Here is a 16,399-nt window from a genome sequence, read left to right as displayed (position 1 = left end):
TCCCTTCAATATTCGTATCCGTGTATACTTTCTGCGATAAAGACCTCTTGCCATTATGAGGACTTCAACAGTCTTTGACAGAGTTTATGGCTGATCAGTATGTGCTGGAAAGCTGGAACAATAAATGCTGCAAAAACTCCCGCCTATGATCGCTTCCCCAAAAAAGGAGATCATAATAGCAACCGTAAAACATGTTTCCAAAATTTGAAAACACCTGCCATGAGGATCTGTTTTTGCAATCTTGGACATGTCCCCCTTCGCGATGTGCACAGTTTTGAGCAGAGTTCTAAAAATGGCATTGCTGCTCAATTTACATTTCTAAGAACACATCAAGAAGGGTGCACTGGATGCATTCCTTTATCGTCTTTTTCCCCCAAGAAGTTACCCTATATCAATGAAGGTCTGAGGCAAAGTAGCCGAGTGAACGGAGTTTGTGTGAAAGCTGGAACAATTAATGCATCAAATAGTCGAACGTCGAAATAGTCGAACGTAGTATCGCACACTGATACGTCCGGTAGTCCTCTACGGGTACGAGTCCTGGACTCTGCTAACGGAGGATGCCAATGCACTCGCTATTTTCGAACGGCGGGTGCTAAGGACTATCTTTGGCGGTGTGTGCGAGCAGGGCGTGTGGAGAAGGAGAATGAACCACGAGCTAGCTGAGCTGTTTGGCGGTGCAGATATCCTGACGGTGGTCAAAGCCGGAAGGATACGATGGCTGGGGCACGTGATGAGGATGCCGGACTCATGCCCCACCAGGAAGGTGCTCGTCAACGATCCGTTAGGCACGAGGCGGAGAGGAGCACAGCGAGCTCGTTGGCTGGATCACGTGGAGTCAAACCTGTCGGAGATCGGATGCAGCCGTGGATGGAGGACTGCAGCACTGGACCGAGTTTCCTGGAAACGGATTGGCGACCAGGCCATGTCTACGCGACGTACTCGACCATGAGCAGGCCAGAAAAGAAGAAGAAGAAGTCGGACGTATGATCGTCGCAAAAAAGGTCCACAAAGTATGGTTGCTAAATTTTAAAACACATGCCACATGTGCTTTTGCATCCTCCAAGGTCCATGGTCCCATTCTGGAGGTGCAGAGTTTTTAGTCTTCCAAAAAGATGACACTGGTACTCCATTTACATTGCTAAGAACATATATTCTGGGATGTATTCTTTTGCCATGTTTTTCAATGGGATCAACGCCCAAGAAGTTATCCTGAGTGTCAAATATGGGCACGTAATAGTATTGCAAACGTCAGGTACATTGATCGGTAGTTTTTCTGCGTCACCATTACTACACGATCGATTCAAACAACCCTATCAAAGCTTGGTACTGTCCTCTTGAGCATATTCCATTGAACCTCACGCAAATGTATCTTAGAACTTCATCATCACGTGACCTTGTAGATGAAATGGGGAAAAGAACCAGTAATAAATAAACAGAGTAGTTTTCACATACCCATGTTTTCTATGCGATCTTCAACGATCGGCTCGCTTCTAGATGGTTCTTTTGCACGCACTGTATGTACACGAGGATGGACCACATCAATGGAGGTGGTGTTTATGTGAGTCGATTTTTTTTCGCAAACTACTCAAAGGGTACCATTGTGTCCTTCGTTGTGCTGAATGGAATAGGTGAGAAAGAAAGACATCAGTCGGTATAAAAGAAACTCGTCCACCATGCAGCGTGGCACAGTTTTCAAAGTAGTGCTTTCGACGGTTTTATCAATTAGCAATACAACAGCACCTAACTTAATCCCTATCGCGATGCTGTGGAAGAAAGCTTTCCTGCTTTGCGCGTTGTTGGTTACCGTTCAGGTGAGTTGCAAGGATATATCTCGGGGAGTTAGAGGGATTCGAGAGACTTGCTTTATCGGATCGCGTTTTCTTTCCTAGGCGGAACCTCAACCCCAGCTGCTTAGTGGACTTACCTCGCTCGTCGGATCGGCCATCAATGGTGTTGGCACGTTGCTGAACGGAATAGCATCAGGATTCGCCGCCGGTACATCTGGTTCGCTTTCGGCTAGTGGCAGTCTCGGCGGAGCATTGAACATCGGTGGTATCACTGTTGGTGGTTCCGGTTCGTTTAACTCGAATCTGCCAATATTGAATCTCCTTAACAATGTGGTCTCCTCCACGCTGAATGCACTCAACACCGCTATTACGAACATCGGTTCGACAGCTGGAACGGTGCTGACAAACACGCTTGCCACCATCACGAACACACTGAACGGACTGCTCGGAGGTGTGGGAACTAACCTGGGTACGATCGGTACCGGTCTGACCGGTGCACCGACCACCGCCAACGGTCAGGCCGTTATCAACGCACTCAACAACGTTGCCACCGCTGTGAATGGGGCCGTGAATGCTGCCTCGTCGGTCTTGGGTACCTCTACGGTTGCTGGTGCGCTGGGCAATCTTACCACCACGCTTAACGCAGATCTGGCCACCGCCATCCAGGCTGTGAACAATGCTGTCGCTAATCCCGGTACGTCAACGACCCTGCTGGGTGCACTCGGACCGAACGGAATTGATGCGATTTCGACCTTCCTCGGTGATGCGGCTGGTGTGCTATATACGACGGCCAATATCCCGTTGCAGCTTTCGGCTGCCGCTCGGGTTAATGCATCGCTTGCCGCCAATGCCGGTGTCCCATACAGTGCTGCCGGTATTGCCGCTGTTAATGCAACTGTAAATGCCGCGCTAGCTAATGCCAACAACGTGCTGAATGCCGCTGTCGGTTCCTTCAATAATCTGATCGCGAACGCACAACCAGCTACCAATGCTGCCTTAGCACAGGCCACCTCAACCATTAACACGGCACTGGCCAATCTAAACAGGGTGTTCAATCTGCTCGCTGGTAACACGAAGACAAGCGTTACGACCGCTGCCCAGCTTGCTGTCAGCAATCTGACCAGCCTGGTCACAACGCTCCAGACCAATCTGAATGTACTGAACTCCGTAACGCTGAATGCGGTCGCATCGGCTAACGCTTCCATTACGGCTAACGCATCGGCCGTCATTGGACCGATCGTGGACAATCTGGCAAGCACGAACGCGACTATCGTTGCCTGTTCACAAACGTTCCTGCCACTGGCTGTACGTACGAATGTCTTCTATACGACCGCACTCGGATCGTGCGTCGTGGAGGCGACCACCGTTGCAGACATTCTGGTCGGCAATACGATCGCCGTTGTCAATTCGGCCGCAAGCCGTATTCGCACCTCGACTGCCGGTGTTACCCTATGCATTTCGTCCCTCTTCCCATCTACGGTGTGCAGCACGGCCACGGTACCGAACGCACCGGCCTACATTACCAACGTGGCGTTGGATGTCCTTAGCATCAAAACCGGTGAGGTGGTAGATGTTGCCAACACTGCCAATGACGTAGCCACTTGTACGAACGACACGGCTAATGCGGCTGCCGCCGATTTCGCAGCCATTGCTTCTGCGTACAATCAGTGCATTGGTGCTTAAAGAGCATTTGGAACAGTTTGCAACGAGCAACGAGATATTCTAATAAAGAAGAAAAAAAACCTTTCTATTATTTTCACCGTAAACTGCAAATCCTGGATGTGGAGTAGTCGCTAATCCAAGATCATCCATCAATTACGGATGATAACGCTGAAAGAACTCTCTTCTGTGGTGAATGTTTCACACCTTGTTGTCATATTGTTTGCGGCTTATCAAAGAGAAATGCTTTTAAGTTACGAAGCTAACACCGTTACGTTTTATTACTAAGCATTTTAGTCTAGTGCCGCATTGGGTTCCACTGCCGGTTTACTCTGCAGCTTCCATCTAGTAATCGAGAAGTACACCGCTAGGGCTAGCCCGATTATTCCAACGCCACCTAAAGCGTACGCAACGTACACTCCAATGTCGGGAAGCAGTAAAACCAACTGAGAAGATTCACATTAAGCACATGTGAGTGAGGTGCGTACATTGGACATAGGAAACTATTGCTTACCTTTATGTCGTCTGCCAGCTCTTCGGTAAGACCTGCCGTTTGTCGGAACCAAAGCACCGGTAACATCACCTCTGGAATGTTTTGCAACAATCTGAAAGAAAAAGATACGAATAAGTGTAATAAGCTCTAATGGATATAACTTTCGATCTGAAGCACCACACTCACGTCATGCCGTACTGCTGAACGTTGAGATTAACCTGCAACTGTGCCTTAACACCCAACGGTACACCGGTGTACGGTTCCAGCTCCATCTCGAACCGATGTTCCTTCTCGTTCGGGTTCATTCCAGTAACACCAGTGAGATAGCTTTCGTTAGCTAAATAGAAGTGAGGAAACGAAACTGTGGCCGGCGCACCAAACTTGCAGCGCGACACATCCATCGCACCGTTGTCCAGCACCGGACAGGTGGTGGCATCTTCCGCCGTGCACTGACATTCCGTCTCCTCGTAGTGTACACCGTTATCAAACACCCGATCGTTACCGATCCAGCGCAACCCATCGATACCGTATCGTTCCATCTCTTCGGCGTACTGTAACGTGACCGAGCTGCAGACGTCCGGCGCAAACACGGTCACGTTCGGTGGTGTTCCGCTCAAGCTACGTCCCCACGGTGGCCATACTTCACCGGTCGTACCACGTATCTGGCCACAAACGCCACGATAGTAATCGGTCGCATTTGCTCCATTCCAGAGCCGCATCACGCCGGTGTTCTCGACCGTATCCTTACCGGTACCGATCGTAAACGTTCCATCGTACGTTTCGCTACCGTTGCGTCCGAAGAACCATCCAAACCGATCGTACGGTGGCAAATCAATCGGTGGTCGGGATTCGGGTGGGATCAATTCAATCAGTGTTAGTAAGCTCGTCAGCAACAGATCATCGTACCCCTCGAAGATCATCTCGCGTACCAATACATCGTAGAAGGGTGTAGTAGCCAGAGCGTTTTCGTTAATGATTCCATCAACATAGAATAGAAACACTGGATCGTTGCGCAGCGCATATCCGACGGTCTGTGAAATGGAGTAGAAATGGAGCATTAAAATGATGCTCGGTTTGAAGATATAGCGCGATGTGCTCCACTTACCAGAAGTACCGGATTGATGGTAATGACACGATCGGTCTCATAATTGCCAACCGACTTCTCCGGAAGGTAGTGCCAGATGCGCCTTTGTTGAAAGGTCAGTGTGTCGTTATTGTTCCACACGAGATTAACTCGTTCGTGTCGCTCGACGAACGTGTAAGGTCCTAGCTGTTCCAGGTGTGGCTTCTCCGTGAGATAGTTGTCCGTATTCGTCCAGTTCCACAGATATATCTCAAGGTATGTGTCGATTGGTGGATCGATCCAGTTCTTGTAAACCTCGGTGCCCGGTTCCAGCACAAACTCCTTCTTGGCAATCGCCCATATTACTGTTGGCCATATCAAACCGAGCACGAGCGCAAATACACACAGACCCGTGGCACTACCCAAGGCACAGAGTCGCTTGGAGGTGGGTGACCAATTCGAGCAACAGCCCATTGTCAATTCGATGCTACACACACCCGGCGGTGTGAGTTGAGAAATTCGACAAAGTTATCAGAAGATCGGACAGGTGATTAGCTCTATCCACATTGTTCGCACCCGGCAAATACCTGATGCCAGATAAGAATGGTAAGCATAAAAAAAGGGATCGATAAGGGAAGGTCGTTGGTGTTGTAGGATTAGTTTGGAGACCATTGGGGCTAATGATTGAACAATAGACAACATCCGAGAATGATTGGACAAGTGTGAAGATCGAAGCTGGATGCTTATTTCACCAAACGGAAGTGCAATTGCTTGCAGTTTTTGTACCGAAGGTAAGTCAATGTTCAATTTTAACAAAACATCGAGAATCTGATTATTAAAACTTAAGCAAAGAAATTGAAGATACTCTGCACTCTGTACAATGTTTAAAGGACTCGTCTAAATCTTTATCTGAACATGACACTTTTCAACATTTCCACTTGGAAACAATTTAGATGAAAGCATCAAAGCTTAAGTACCAAATTTACGACATTGCCATGTCTGGTTGAAGGTCCAGCGCACTATTTTCTCACCACTATAAACCAGCACTTGAATTTTGCCACTCGTGTTACCTTGGAGCTGAGGTCTGGATCGGGGTACGGTTCAATTTGCACTAAACTCAATGCTGAACCATCGAAAATGCGTTGTTAACGCCCTACCGCAACAAAATCTGTATATTGAATGGTTAATTACTGGGTAGTAATAATACCGCAGGCCGTACCAGTCAACAATGATGGTATCGGAGGGTGTCGGGATGGCTTTCCCGATTTAGCAGAACCATTGACAATCGATAATCTATCGATCCAGGTGTATTGTTTCGGGTGGTTCCTAATCTGTATGAAGTGATCGTACGTAACACCACCAGATAAGATTTAACGCATGAGCTTAGATTAGCTCCTGAGTTCCTCTTTCCGTTTGCTTGCAATACGAAAAGGATGATGGATCAGCAATTGCTGGCGATGACGGCCAGGTCGCTTGAAATTGCTGCTTATCATCTTAGCGGATGCTTTGTGAATGTTGGAATCATTTCTTAGCGTAATTGTTTGTTCTTACTTGTGTGACGGTTTTCCGGAAGCAGATATAAGGTTGTATTATAAACATAGGGATTTTCCTCCACGTATTCTATGTACCTTTACCTGAGGTTCTCCCCTTTTTTTGTTGTATTGCTTTGTGTCATAATGCATTTGGTTGGTTATCGTAATAGGTTTGTAACTTCTTTTGATTTTTATTTGTGGAAGGGATGAAACAGGGCCCGGATGGGATTTGTTACGCGTTCTATCGAATGAACGATCATTGTCGCTTCTCTTACACTGTCAGGTCCACTAGAGACTTTCCAGGATATTTCAAAAAAATTTATCTCTAAAAGGTATATTCAGGTATATAAGCTGAAGCTTGGCATTGGTAAGATCAACTAAAAATTATTTACTAAGAGCTATTTACACCCGATTCCATCAAGTGTATTACTTTTAATAAGTTAAAGATCTATTAGAACAATGAATTGGGGGGAATTGTTATTCGGATGTTTTTACTTTTTACGGTTTTATAATACGCCTGCGGAGTAGCGTTTTTTTGGAGAATGACACATGCTTCAATTTTATTCAACGATCTCCTGTTTTTTTTACCAGTTCAGCGCATAACGATTCACACAGTTAGATTCTTTCACCAGCACTGACATTGAAAATGTCGTTCATTCCCTGTTGAGGGAACGAAAAAACACACGAATTACGATCATCACCTCTATCCCTCTAAGCGCTTCACTGCAGCTGAACAAACATTTGGTTTTTCTACATAAAATCTTCGAAAAGTACAAAAATATACTGAGTTCGTAAGAGGAATCGTTCGGGGCGAACGAAATCTAACGTGCACAAACGGGTTTGAAAGGTTTACAGTTTTCCCCTTTTCCCACGGAAAAGTAATATGGAAATAAAACATACCTGAACTAATATGAGAGAAGTTTTATGTTTTCGTTGGATCCTTGCATTAAATCTAAGCACTGTACGTAAATCGTAAAGCTTCATTCGCCGTAATGCTTCAGTCGTAAATAGCTGGTCAACTCTAGCCGCGCACAATTGAAGATGGAACTTACGCAGTGGCATCATCAAATGTTACAACTATTACTTCACAATAGGAAACAAAAATATAGAGCTTCGTTTCGCAGATCCTTTTCTCTAACCGTCTATAAATAATCTCTCTGTTTCGTTTGTGATTAGGATTTGGATTCGTTTAGTATTTATGTATTGATTTTTTTTTTCCTAACGCATCATTAGATCGTATAAAATAGAGTTCCGTTCAAAGATTATGTTTTTCCCCGTTGCCGCCCGTTTCACAAGCCATCCGTAAAATGCAACCAACAACACAGGCCGAGCGGTTGAAACGTAGCTTTGACAGCATTTGTTCTTATCAGGTTCTGTTTCGCTATATACGAACACGATACTTCACGCGACATGCGCCTCCAAAACAGTGCATTTTTCACACACTGTTTGCGGGTTTGCCTTACGTTCATCGTAGTTTGAATAACTTAATGTAACAAACATGCACATTGTTTTCACCTCATCACACGCGTCTAGTGTTTATGATAGACAGTAGAGTCACGTTTAATTTTTATAATCCTCTCTCTGTTCTTTGCACGATCCATTTGTCGATAGTCGATATTGGCGCTTTGTAGTTTGTTTGGTAGATATATATATATATATGTATATGTGTATATGTAATAGATACTTATCTTTGCTCATTTTCTTCTCTTTAAACAAATTCCCTACACTGCTCTTGTTTACAGTTCTTTTGTCACGTGCAAGCATGAAAACATGTTGATATTCTCGTGTTAGGCTTCAACTTTTATCTTGCACAATTCATTCAAAGATCCACGATCAATGCTACCGAGCGTGATAATGATCTGCCCGGTTCGGTCACACCGCAAAAACATATCGTGCACCCGATGCGAATGCTTGTTACACACTTTTCGCCTTCACGCGGCAAAGTGTGCAGGGATAAAAGACATTATTATCATATTATCTGTTTTTTTTTGTTGCGTTTCATTGCGCTACGATGATAGCAGCTACACTACAATACTCTTTAAAATATGTAAGATTTAAAACAATCGCATTTAAACCATCGACACCGTGGCCGTACACCAGTCAACGTACGCGCGTAACACACATGCATCTGCCGTATAGTTTTCTTTTGCTTAATGATTAACAGTGATCCCTTTGCAGCATGCAATTTTAACGATTTAAAGCAGATTAAATCGACGAATTTTTACCAACGGCGATGATATATGTTTGCGAATGGGTGGTGATGGAATTTAAAAAAGAAACAGTTCGGTTTGTGCAAGGATTCATCATCGGCTTATCCTTAGATAGAAAGGAGCAAACGGTTTGCGCAACACATGCACCTGGATCAATACCGTGAAAAGTTGACTATTTTATGCGTTACCGAATTTATTATTAAGAGCGTTTTACTGGCTTTCGCTTCAGTATGTTTGCGATTCGAGGAGCTGGTGCGAATGTGTATATACTACGAATTTAGAACCAAGCAAGTGAGAAGTTTCGTTGGAGAAAGAAAGTATAAGTTATTAGGACTTAAAACGAGTTTAGCTTAGCTTAAAGTTTGGACCATAATTCACAATCAAATGGGACAGCGCGCGCACACACACACACATATACATACTTCGGATCGATACGTGTCACATGTACACCACATTTATACACAATTTCCGTACGGGCGGACTGTACAATCGACAGTCCAGCGTATACAATGTACAGCGATGTTGTTCCGGCTTTGAGCAACAATTTAGCTAAGGAAGTAGAAGGATGGGTTTGTACATTGAAGCACATAGAAGGAAGCAATTAACACAACCACAACAGCTGTCCTATTGGTGGACGCACAAGGATGAGTATCAATTCTACAACACGAGCTAGTATAAATTCGCAAGAGTAACTAACAAAATAAAAGTATATCCACTACCAACACCTTCCATGGGACATTATTGGCCATTGGCTTCGAGACTAAGGTGGTGTGGTGTGTGTAATTTGATTTCACTGCACTGAGATTTAAGACTTTGATGACCTATCTGCTAGCTACCATCCACACGCTATATGGCTTTCGTACGGATCGGAGCAAAACACTATCTAACAGCACCGCTGGGAACAAGAGTCTAAAATGAAAATCGATCATTAGGAACACCGACCCACCGTTCATAGGTTCGCGTGGTGGTGCGAATGGTGATGGTTGTGGCCAGCGGACGTTGACGACGAAACGGCTGGCAGCGAGGAAGGACCGGTGGACACCATGCCCGAACCGGAACTTCCACCACCCAGAATTTGTTCCTGCAGCTCGATCTTGATGCGGATGTCTTCCCGCTTTTGCTGAATGTGCAACAGTTCCTCGCTCAGATCGTTACATATTCGGAGCAGCAACAGGTTCTGTTCCTTCAGCTGCTTCAACACGTCCGGCATGACCGGGGGAGGATCGTTCGCTTTAAAGCGAACCTGTCGCAAACTGTCGCTCAGTGCGGATATGCGCTTGTCATAATCACCGGACACAATGCCGGACGATTCTACGCTGCGTGACGTAACGAGCGGTGGCTGTGGCTGCTGATGTTGTTGCGGAGGCGACTGTGAGCCACGCGCCACCAGCCGTCCCTCGGTGTGTGGTTTCCGGTACACCTCGAAGGCGCTATTGCGCGGCTGATGCATGACGAGCGATTTCGGCAGCGTGCCCGATCCCCGCGGTGTGGAATGATGTGTCATGTTGCCGGCCGCATCCAGATGAATCGTTGTGATGTTACCCGTATCACCCATAGACTAGAAACACAAAAAAAACAATGGCAGAACGTGTTATGTTGTTTGATGATAGCGCGGGAAAATAACAAAGCGTACCCCGATACGATGACCAGCCGTTGCACCACTGGCACCGCTTGGAAAATGGGTGAAATCCGCAAATCCATGTGCCTGACGCTGATTCTGTTGGCTACCGGGTGCCTCACCCGTCGGTGTTACCCGTGGTGGTACTTCCGGTGGTGGCGGCATCTTGAGCGGATCGCCAATCGGTGCGACGGTTGCGGCATTGTTCGTCGTAAGCTTTAGCTTGTTCAGATCCAAACTACTGCTGCGCGTGTGCCGATGTGCGGACGGTCGTGGCGGGGGCAATGGAGGTGGTGGGGGCTGCTGCTGATCGACCGACTGTTTCTTCGCCAGCGAGGGTAAACGTTCGGTGGTGGTTGTGGTACTGGTGACCGTCCCCGTACTGGTTGCCACGAAACCCGACGCATCCAACGATATTGTCATCGAATCATTGTTACCGGTATGCGCGCTGCTAGGATGGGCACCGGAATCACGCTGCGGTGGTGGCGGTATCGCACCGACACCCTTGGAAGGTGGTTTCTTCGGTTGCGGTCTTTGGATGGCACGTAAGTCGCCGCTATTCGTAAGCGAATCCCGGGGCGTGCTATGATGATGGGACTGCGCTTGCTGTTGCTGTTGGGAAGTTTGCTGCTTTGGGCTAGAATCATCCCTCGACTGAACAACTATTAGCCCGCCGGTACCGACGGGGAGGTCACTACCGTAGACTAGACTTCCATTATCGACAGCCTCAGCACCTGGGGAAGAACGGTGCATATAATAAAAGGGGGTCTACCGATATGTGTAGCTGTTGCAGCGGGTGGACACTTACCAACGGGTGTTACACGCAACGGAACTGGATGAACAATGTGTGGATTGGATACGATTGCCTGTGTCGTTCGCTGCAGATCAAAGTTTACCGGCTTTGGACCCGGACTAGAGACGTTGGATGTGGGAGATTCCATGAATTTGGTCCATTCTTTCGTGGTTGAGTTCCACTCCTTTAAAATAAAGCACGCGCAATGTAAGAAGCAAAAAAACCACCACAAACATCTTTGTCTCTACTTTTACCTTATTGATTGTTTTAGAATTCGGCGGCGTTACCGGATGGTCGGACGATTGTTTCCCCTTCTGGGCCGATGCTGTCACGTGCTGCTGGTGTTGCGTTAAAACCGGCGGTGAAACATTTGGTGGCGTTTTTCGACCGCCAGTCGTCGAGATAGCCGTACTGCTGCTGTTGCTACCGCTGCTACTGCCCTTCGTCGCGTTTGCTACGGATGCGGAGCCGGTCGTACCGCTACTACTTCCAACACCGGTCACAGATGACACCGATGGGGGACTGGTGTCGTGCGGTGCGCTTGCATTAACATTGCTCCCCGTCGATGCTACCTTCGCGAAAGCCAACGTATCCGGTACCGGTACCATACGCTGATAGTCTTTGTGTGCATCGAACCGCTTTCGGGCGCTACTTTCTACGTTATCATCACTTTCGAGATGCAGTAGATCGGCTTCCGCCGGTTCAGTTCGTTCGTTCGATGCTGACACATTCACGGATGAACCGCTACCACCGCCTGTCCCAGCTGATAGTTCTCCCGAAGCACCCGAAACCGTAACTCCGGCGGTATTGGACGTTCCACCCGACCCACCGCTCGGTTGAAGCAGCGAATGTTGCAGCAGGGATGGCAATAAGCAGGGGGGTAATGTGGCCGGTACGGGTATGTTATTGCGACGCAGCACCACCAGATGCATGGCGGCGGTAAACTCGGCCAAATTTAGTGCCCCATCCCGTGTTACGTCGCACATCTGCCAGATGTGGCGCAGTTCGTCGATCGGGATACGTGATTTCTCGAAAAATACCCTAAAAAGAACAACCGTAATTTAGTAACCGCTTCAGGAACAATCTTATCGACTTACCTTGCCACCGGTCCAGTCAGCAGTCCGTGAACATCTGGCTGGATAGTGCGGAACTGTTTTAAATAGTACTCTTTTTGCGTTTGCGAAATCTGATAGAAATACTCGAGATCAATCTCCTGTTCATCTTCATCGCTACTATGCCGATCGGACGATTCCTCTTCCGTGCCCAACAGTTGCCGCTGCTCCTCACACACCAGACCCTGCCAGAGGTTCTGGTTGGCCCACGGGCGTTCCGCCACACTGTTGGTCGGTGTTGGGCTGTCGCTTGCCGTACTCCACGCTTCCGGCGATCCACCGCCTCCGCCATGTGCACCCCCTCCTCCACCTCCACCACCGACAAGTGGATGGCTGTTGCCGATCATTACAATGCCACCACCCTTCAGCATACCGACCGTGTGCCTCTCACGTTCGCCCCGGATCATATTGACCGGGTCATCGTTATGTTCAACCTCCGAATCGGTGCTGGGTTGATCGGAATTGGTCATTTCCCCGCCGGTCGATGCACTGCTGTCCTGTGTTGTGCTACCTCCTGCACCACCACCACTACTCCCTCCTCCTCCTGCACCTCCGGTCACCTTTATCGTGGAGCGATTATTTACTTCGCTGTAGCCATTTCGCTCCAAACTTCCAGTTTGATTACCGCTACCACCGCTAGCCGCAGCAGCAGTCGAAACACTAGAAATGATGGTAGAAGCATCTGAAGCACCGGATGGTCCTGTCACTGGATCGATCCAGCTGAACTGGGGCAGTGGCAAATTGACCGAGGTGGTAAGAATTTCTTCCCGCAGAGGCACCGCAGCCTGGAAGGCGGCGATTAGTTTGAGACAGCCGTAGAACTGTTGCCTCGAAAGGTGCAGCGCCGTTTGAGGGATTCCGGCCAGTGCCGTAATCTGTTGGGAACAAAAAAGAAAAGAATACACAACGTAAGTGAGTGAGTGAAATGAATAGTTGAGCTTTGTTTACTTTGCGATAAGCTTTTCCCTCTACATACCACGTTAGCATGGTAAAAATGTATCATTTTCAAGAACGATAATGATGTAATATATTCGTCAATCCCTCGAAATATTAAAAAAATCTTATCAATGACTTATTTAAAGTCGCCCACAACACAACCAGTCACTAAAGACAATAAAAAATCCCCTTTTAAATTTATTTCATGCAACAAATCAACTAACGACCATGACCGTCCAATGCAACATAATCAGCCGGGTGTATTGCAAATCGTTCCACTTTAAGCTCCACAACATTTAGGTTAGCCATGTCTAAATACCTCATGTATGGGCCTGTTGCATCCGATAGTGTTGAAGAACGGAACATAGAAGCGTATGCACAGAAAAGCCCTACCAAAAGCCCTACTAAAGACAAATATTAGAATGAAAATAAAAGTGTCTATAAATAGCGATTCCAAACAAACAAAAAAAAAACACACCCCAAACTTGTTTTGTCTACATTCGGTTGTAGTGACCGACACCTGTGTGGTGTTGGGCTACGTTGTGGTTGTTTTGTTCGCTTACACTCTCCTGCGCTAATCATAAATTATGTTTCTCCGCAGTATCGTCGGCAAGTTTCCCTCCCGCTGCCTCTCGTCGCGCTTCTTCTATTAGCTTCTTCAGACCACTTCCAAAGTTCCTCTAATTGACGGGCGTGTGCCGTTATCATTAGAGAAGATAGTGTGATAGAAGCAAATACACAGACAGTCCGCAAGAGGATGAAAGAGAGCCACCTAAGACATTGTCCCAAGACACCAATGAAGTGTGTGGCGTGTATGTTAATTGTTGGTTTACGATCCCAAAGCCATCCTTCGGCGGAAGGATACCACTCCCAATAAAGTGGACGAACGCCAGCAAAGGACTTTTGTTTGTGTTTGCGTTAGTGTAAATGAAACTATTTGAATTTGGGAGAAAGATTACGAACGGTTCCATGGCGTAATAGTACAGAAAACTTTTTTTTTCTTCTTGTACGTGTGTGTCTGTGTCTTTCAAACCTCATTCAAATGGGGGTGAATATGCAAAATCAAAAAGTGAAAGCAACATTCTCGGATGGAAGCTTGCCAAAATACGGCTGACAAAATAGTGCACGTCCGCTCGACGTAGTTTGTAGTACACACCACCCTCGCCACAAGTTCCGATGACCGAAGGCAGGCTGGTCGACTCGGTGGTCCGTAGCAGCAGAAGCTTCATTTAGCTGCTGTTTCCTCTCTGTATGTCTTTGCCAACTTCCTGTGCTTTTATTTCTTCCTGTTCGATAGCGTGGCGTACAGGGCATCCGCCTTTTCGAGGCCATCCGGTACAGCATGCATGCGCCCAGCATTTCCCCACCCAGATGATTCTATCACTATCCTGTATTCCGTAGTGTTCGCGTGCTTTTGCACTTGTGACGGAGTGTTTGTGTGTGTGTGTGTGTGTGTGTGTTTGGGTCACTTCCCTCCTCTTCAATAACGACCCGGTTCGTTCATGCAAGTACAGCTCGCCCATCTCCTGGTGTTGCTAATTTTAGATAGAAACGATTAAAACGCCAACATTGATGGTCACCCGTACCAGGTTCGTGTCCCGGTGCATGTAACCTACCCGCCCTACCGTTACTTCGCCTCACGTCAGCTTCTACTAACCTTGTTTATGGTCTCATTGGACAGGTTGGCCGAGCGGAATAGTGAAGTGGCTTTAAGGGCCGGAATTTTGCCCGCTCCATCCGTTTCGCTGCAGATTTTGAACAGATCATTGTAGTACCGGAGTTCCGCTTCGCTCAATTCATCCATCGTGTTGCGACCGAGCCACTGGAAGTGCTATGCCAAAAAGGATGTCCCAGATGGATTTGATGTGTTTGCTGATGTTGAATTGCTGTGCTACACACTGTATGTAGTCCCTTTTACATCCAATTTGGTTCGGGAAGGTTGGGGTGATTGGGATGTTGTATATCACCCAGTCTGACCTTTGGCATGCAGCCCACGCACACACTCGCGCACTAATTTTACACGCACAATAATGCACTGATGGCACGCAAGAGAGGATGTCGATGTTTTCTTTTTACCCTTCCCACTTCTCCCAACCCAGCAGTGACCTAAACACGGTTGGACATGGGATGGGATGAGGCGCAACAATTTAGCAAACAATCAACCAACCACCCCGATTCAAACGCACACATACATTGGCACAGTTACTTCCGCCTGAAAGGGGAAACGGGCGAGCAGGGGGAGGATAAGTATTGCTGCTGGGTACGCGTTTTGGTGCACTTGCTTTGTCACTCGCTACCACTTCCCCGCTTGCACTTCCGTTTCCGTTCCGCCGTTTATGAACGGCGCTAGCTGGAATGTGTTCGTAGTTCCTCCCCTATATGCACCTCTTTTTTATGGCCTGTTCGATTTGCTGCAAGGTAGTCCGATTCCGGGGCCTCCACGGAAGAGAAGATACGCTTCCGTTGACGATACACCTGGTACCAAGCAGGCAGCCACTCTTTTCTCCGCACAGAAATTTTCGATGATACCACACGCAGCGCGGTTTTGCTTAGCTGGTGTCGAGAATATTTGCGGTATGACCGACTCCTGCTAGTGCCATCGGGAAGTGGTCAGTTTTGAAGGGTAATTTCCTCTGCCTTCACGATCCGGGTATGTTCACTACTACTGCTGATGATTTGGTGCTCCCGTGCCGAAAGTATATATTCGTATATAGTACGTGCTGCGCTGTTTTGCTGTTTTCCTTATTTTCTTTTTTCTTTTCAGCTGCTCGCACATATGACGGCAAGCTGACAGCTCAGCAATGCACGGTGGAAACGTAACAGGACAAGTTATGATAGATTATGGATTATTTTTTAAATTTTGCACAAAAAAAAACCTTAAACATTTTAAACAAATCCTGCTCCACTAGGTTCAATATTGAAAATTGATAAAACAAGCGCCAGAATTTTGAAAATTTATAGCAAAGATATTAGATTCTGTTTATTTTTTCTGATCTGATTGCTTGTGAGAGACCTTTGTTTGTGTTAATTGTAACTGTTTAAAAAAAAACAAAGTATGTTATGAATCAAATACAAACATTTAATTCAACACGCAGTGTTCCTTTCTCTACAAAATATAATTTTTGAAAATTTTCTGAAAAATAAAATAAACTGTTGCATGGGTTATCGCACTCTGTTTCATCGATTCGTCGAGCAC

At 46.9% G+C, this 16,399-nt stretch overlaps 3 protein-coding genes across 3 annotated transcripts; 1 reads left to right on the top strand and 2 right to left on the bottom strand.

The window, feature by feature from the left end:
* Positions 1–1,669: 1,669 nt before the first annotated feature.
* On the top strand, positions 1,670–3,569 carry LOC125762168 (AIDA-I autotransporter-like). The gene is made up of 2 exons (XM_049424000.1): positions 1,670–1,811; positions 1,890–3,569. The coding sequence occupies exons 1-2, from the start codon at positions 1,674–1,676 to the stop codon at positions 3,468–3,470; spliced, it is 1,719 nt and encodes a 572-aa protein (XP_049279957.1). The 5' UTR covers positions 1,670–1,673; the 3' UTR covers positions 3,471–3,569.
* Positions 3,570–3,639: 70 nt separating this feature from the next.
* Positions 3,640–5,739, bottom strand: LOC125762177 (protein croquemort-like). The gene is made up of 4 exons (XM_049424016.1): positions 5,045–5,739; positions 4,126–4,970; positions 3,961–4,051; positions 3,640–3,892 (listed from the first exon to the last, which is right to left on the bottom strand). The coding sequence occupies exons 1-4, from the start codon at positions 5,474–5,476 to the stop codon at positions 3,740–3,742; spliced, it is 1,521 nt and encodes a 506-aa protein (XP_049279973.1). The 5' UTR covers positions 5,477–5,739; the 3' UTR covers positions 3,640–3,739.
* A 1,325-nt stretch (positions 5,740–7,064) lies between these two features.
* LOC125762149 (ralBP1-associated Eps domain-containing protein 1) lies at positions 7,065–15,991 on the bottom strand. Its single transcript, XM_049423966.1, has 6 exons — positions 14,861–15,991; positions 12,253–13,142; positions 11,410–12,196; positions 11,171–11,339; positions 10,378–11,096; positions 7,065–10,302 (listed from the first exon to the last, which is right to left on the bottom strand). The coding sequence occupies exons 1-6, from the start codon at positions 15,005–15,007 to the stop codon at positions 9,694–9,696; spliced, it is 3,321 nt and encodes a 1,106-aa protein (XP_049279923.1). The 5' UTR covers positions 15,008–15,991; the 3' UTR covers positions 7,065–9,693.
* Between the last annotated feature and the right edge of the window lie 408 nt (positions 15,992–16,399).

The sequence above is a fragment of the Anopheles funestus genome, chromosome 2RL (assembly GCF_943734845.2).
Source record: "Anopheles funestus chromosome 2RL, idAnoFuneDA-416_04, whole genome shotgun sequence".
In the NCBI taxonomy this organism is placed as follows: Eukaryota; Metazoa; Arthropoda; class Insecta; order Diptera; family Culicidae; genus Anopheles; species Anopheles funestus.
This window is presented reverse-complemented; position numbering and strand designations above follow the sequence as displayed.

What these genes read in the sequence shown, in the direction of transcription:
- LOC125762177 (XM_049424016.1), bottom strand. Translation starts at nt 5,476, where the DNA reads ATGGGCTGTTGCTCGAATTGGTCACCCACCTCCAAGCGACTCTGTGCC. An exon ending in CCATCAATCCGGTACTTCTG is followed by an intron (nt 4,971 to 5,044) that starts GTAAGTGGAGCA and finishes TCCATTTCACAG; the next exon opens with ACCGTCGGATATGCGCTGCG. An exon ending in GTTCAGCAGTACGGCATGAC is followed by an intron (nt 4,052 to 4,125) that starts GTGAGTGTGGTG and finishes TTTTTCTTTCAG; the next exon opens with ATTGTTGCAAAACATTCCAG.
- LOC125762149 (XM_049423966.1), bottom strand. Translation starts at nt 15,007, where the DNA reads ATGGATGAATTGAGCGAAGCGGAACTCCGGTACTACAATGATCTGTTC. An exon ending in CCAATGAGACCATAAACAAG is followed by an intron (nt 13,143 to 14,860) that starts GTTAGTAGAAGC and finishes TGTTCCCAACAG; the next exon opens with ATTACGGCACTGGCCGGAAT. An exon ending in GTTGCGTGTAACACCCGTTG is followed by an intron (nt 11,097 to 11,170) that starts GTAAGTGTCCAC and finishes GTTCTTCCCCAG; the next exon opens with GTGCTGAGGCTGTCGATAAT.
- LOC125762168 (XM_049424000.1), top strand. Translation starts at nt 1,674, where the DNA reads ATGCAGCGTGGCACAGTTTTCAAAGTAGTGCTTTCGACGGTTTTATCA. An exon ending in CGTTGTTGGTTACCGTTCAG is followed by an intron (nt 1,812 to 1,889) that starts GTGAGTTGCAAG and finishes TTTCTTTCCTAG; the next exon opens with GCGGAACCTCAACCCCAGCT.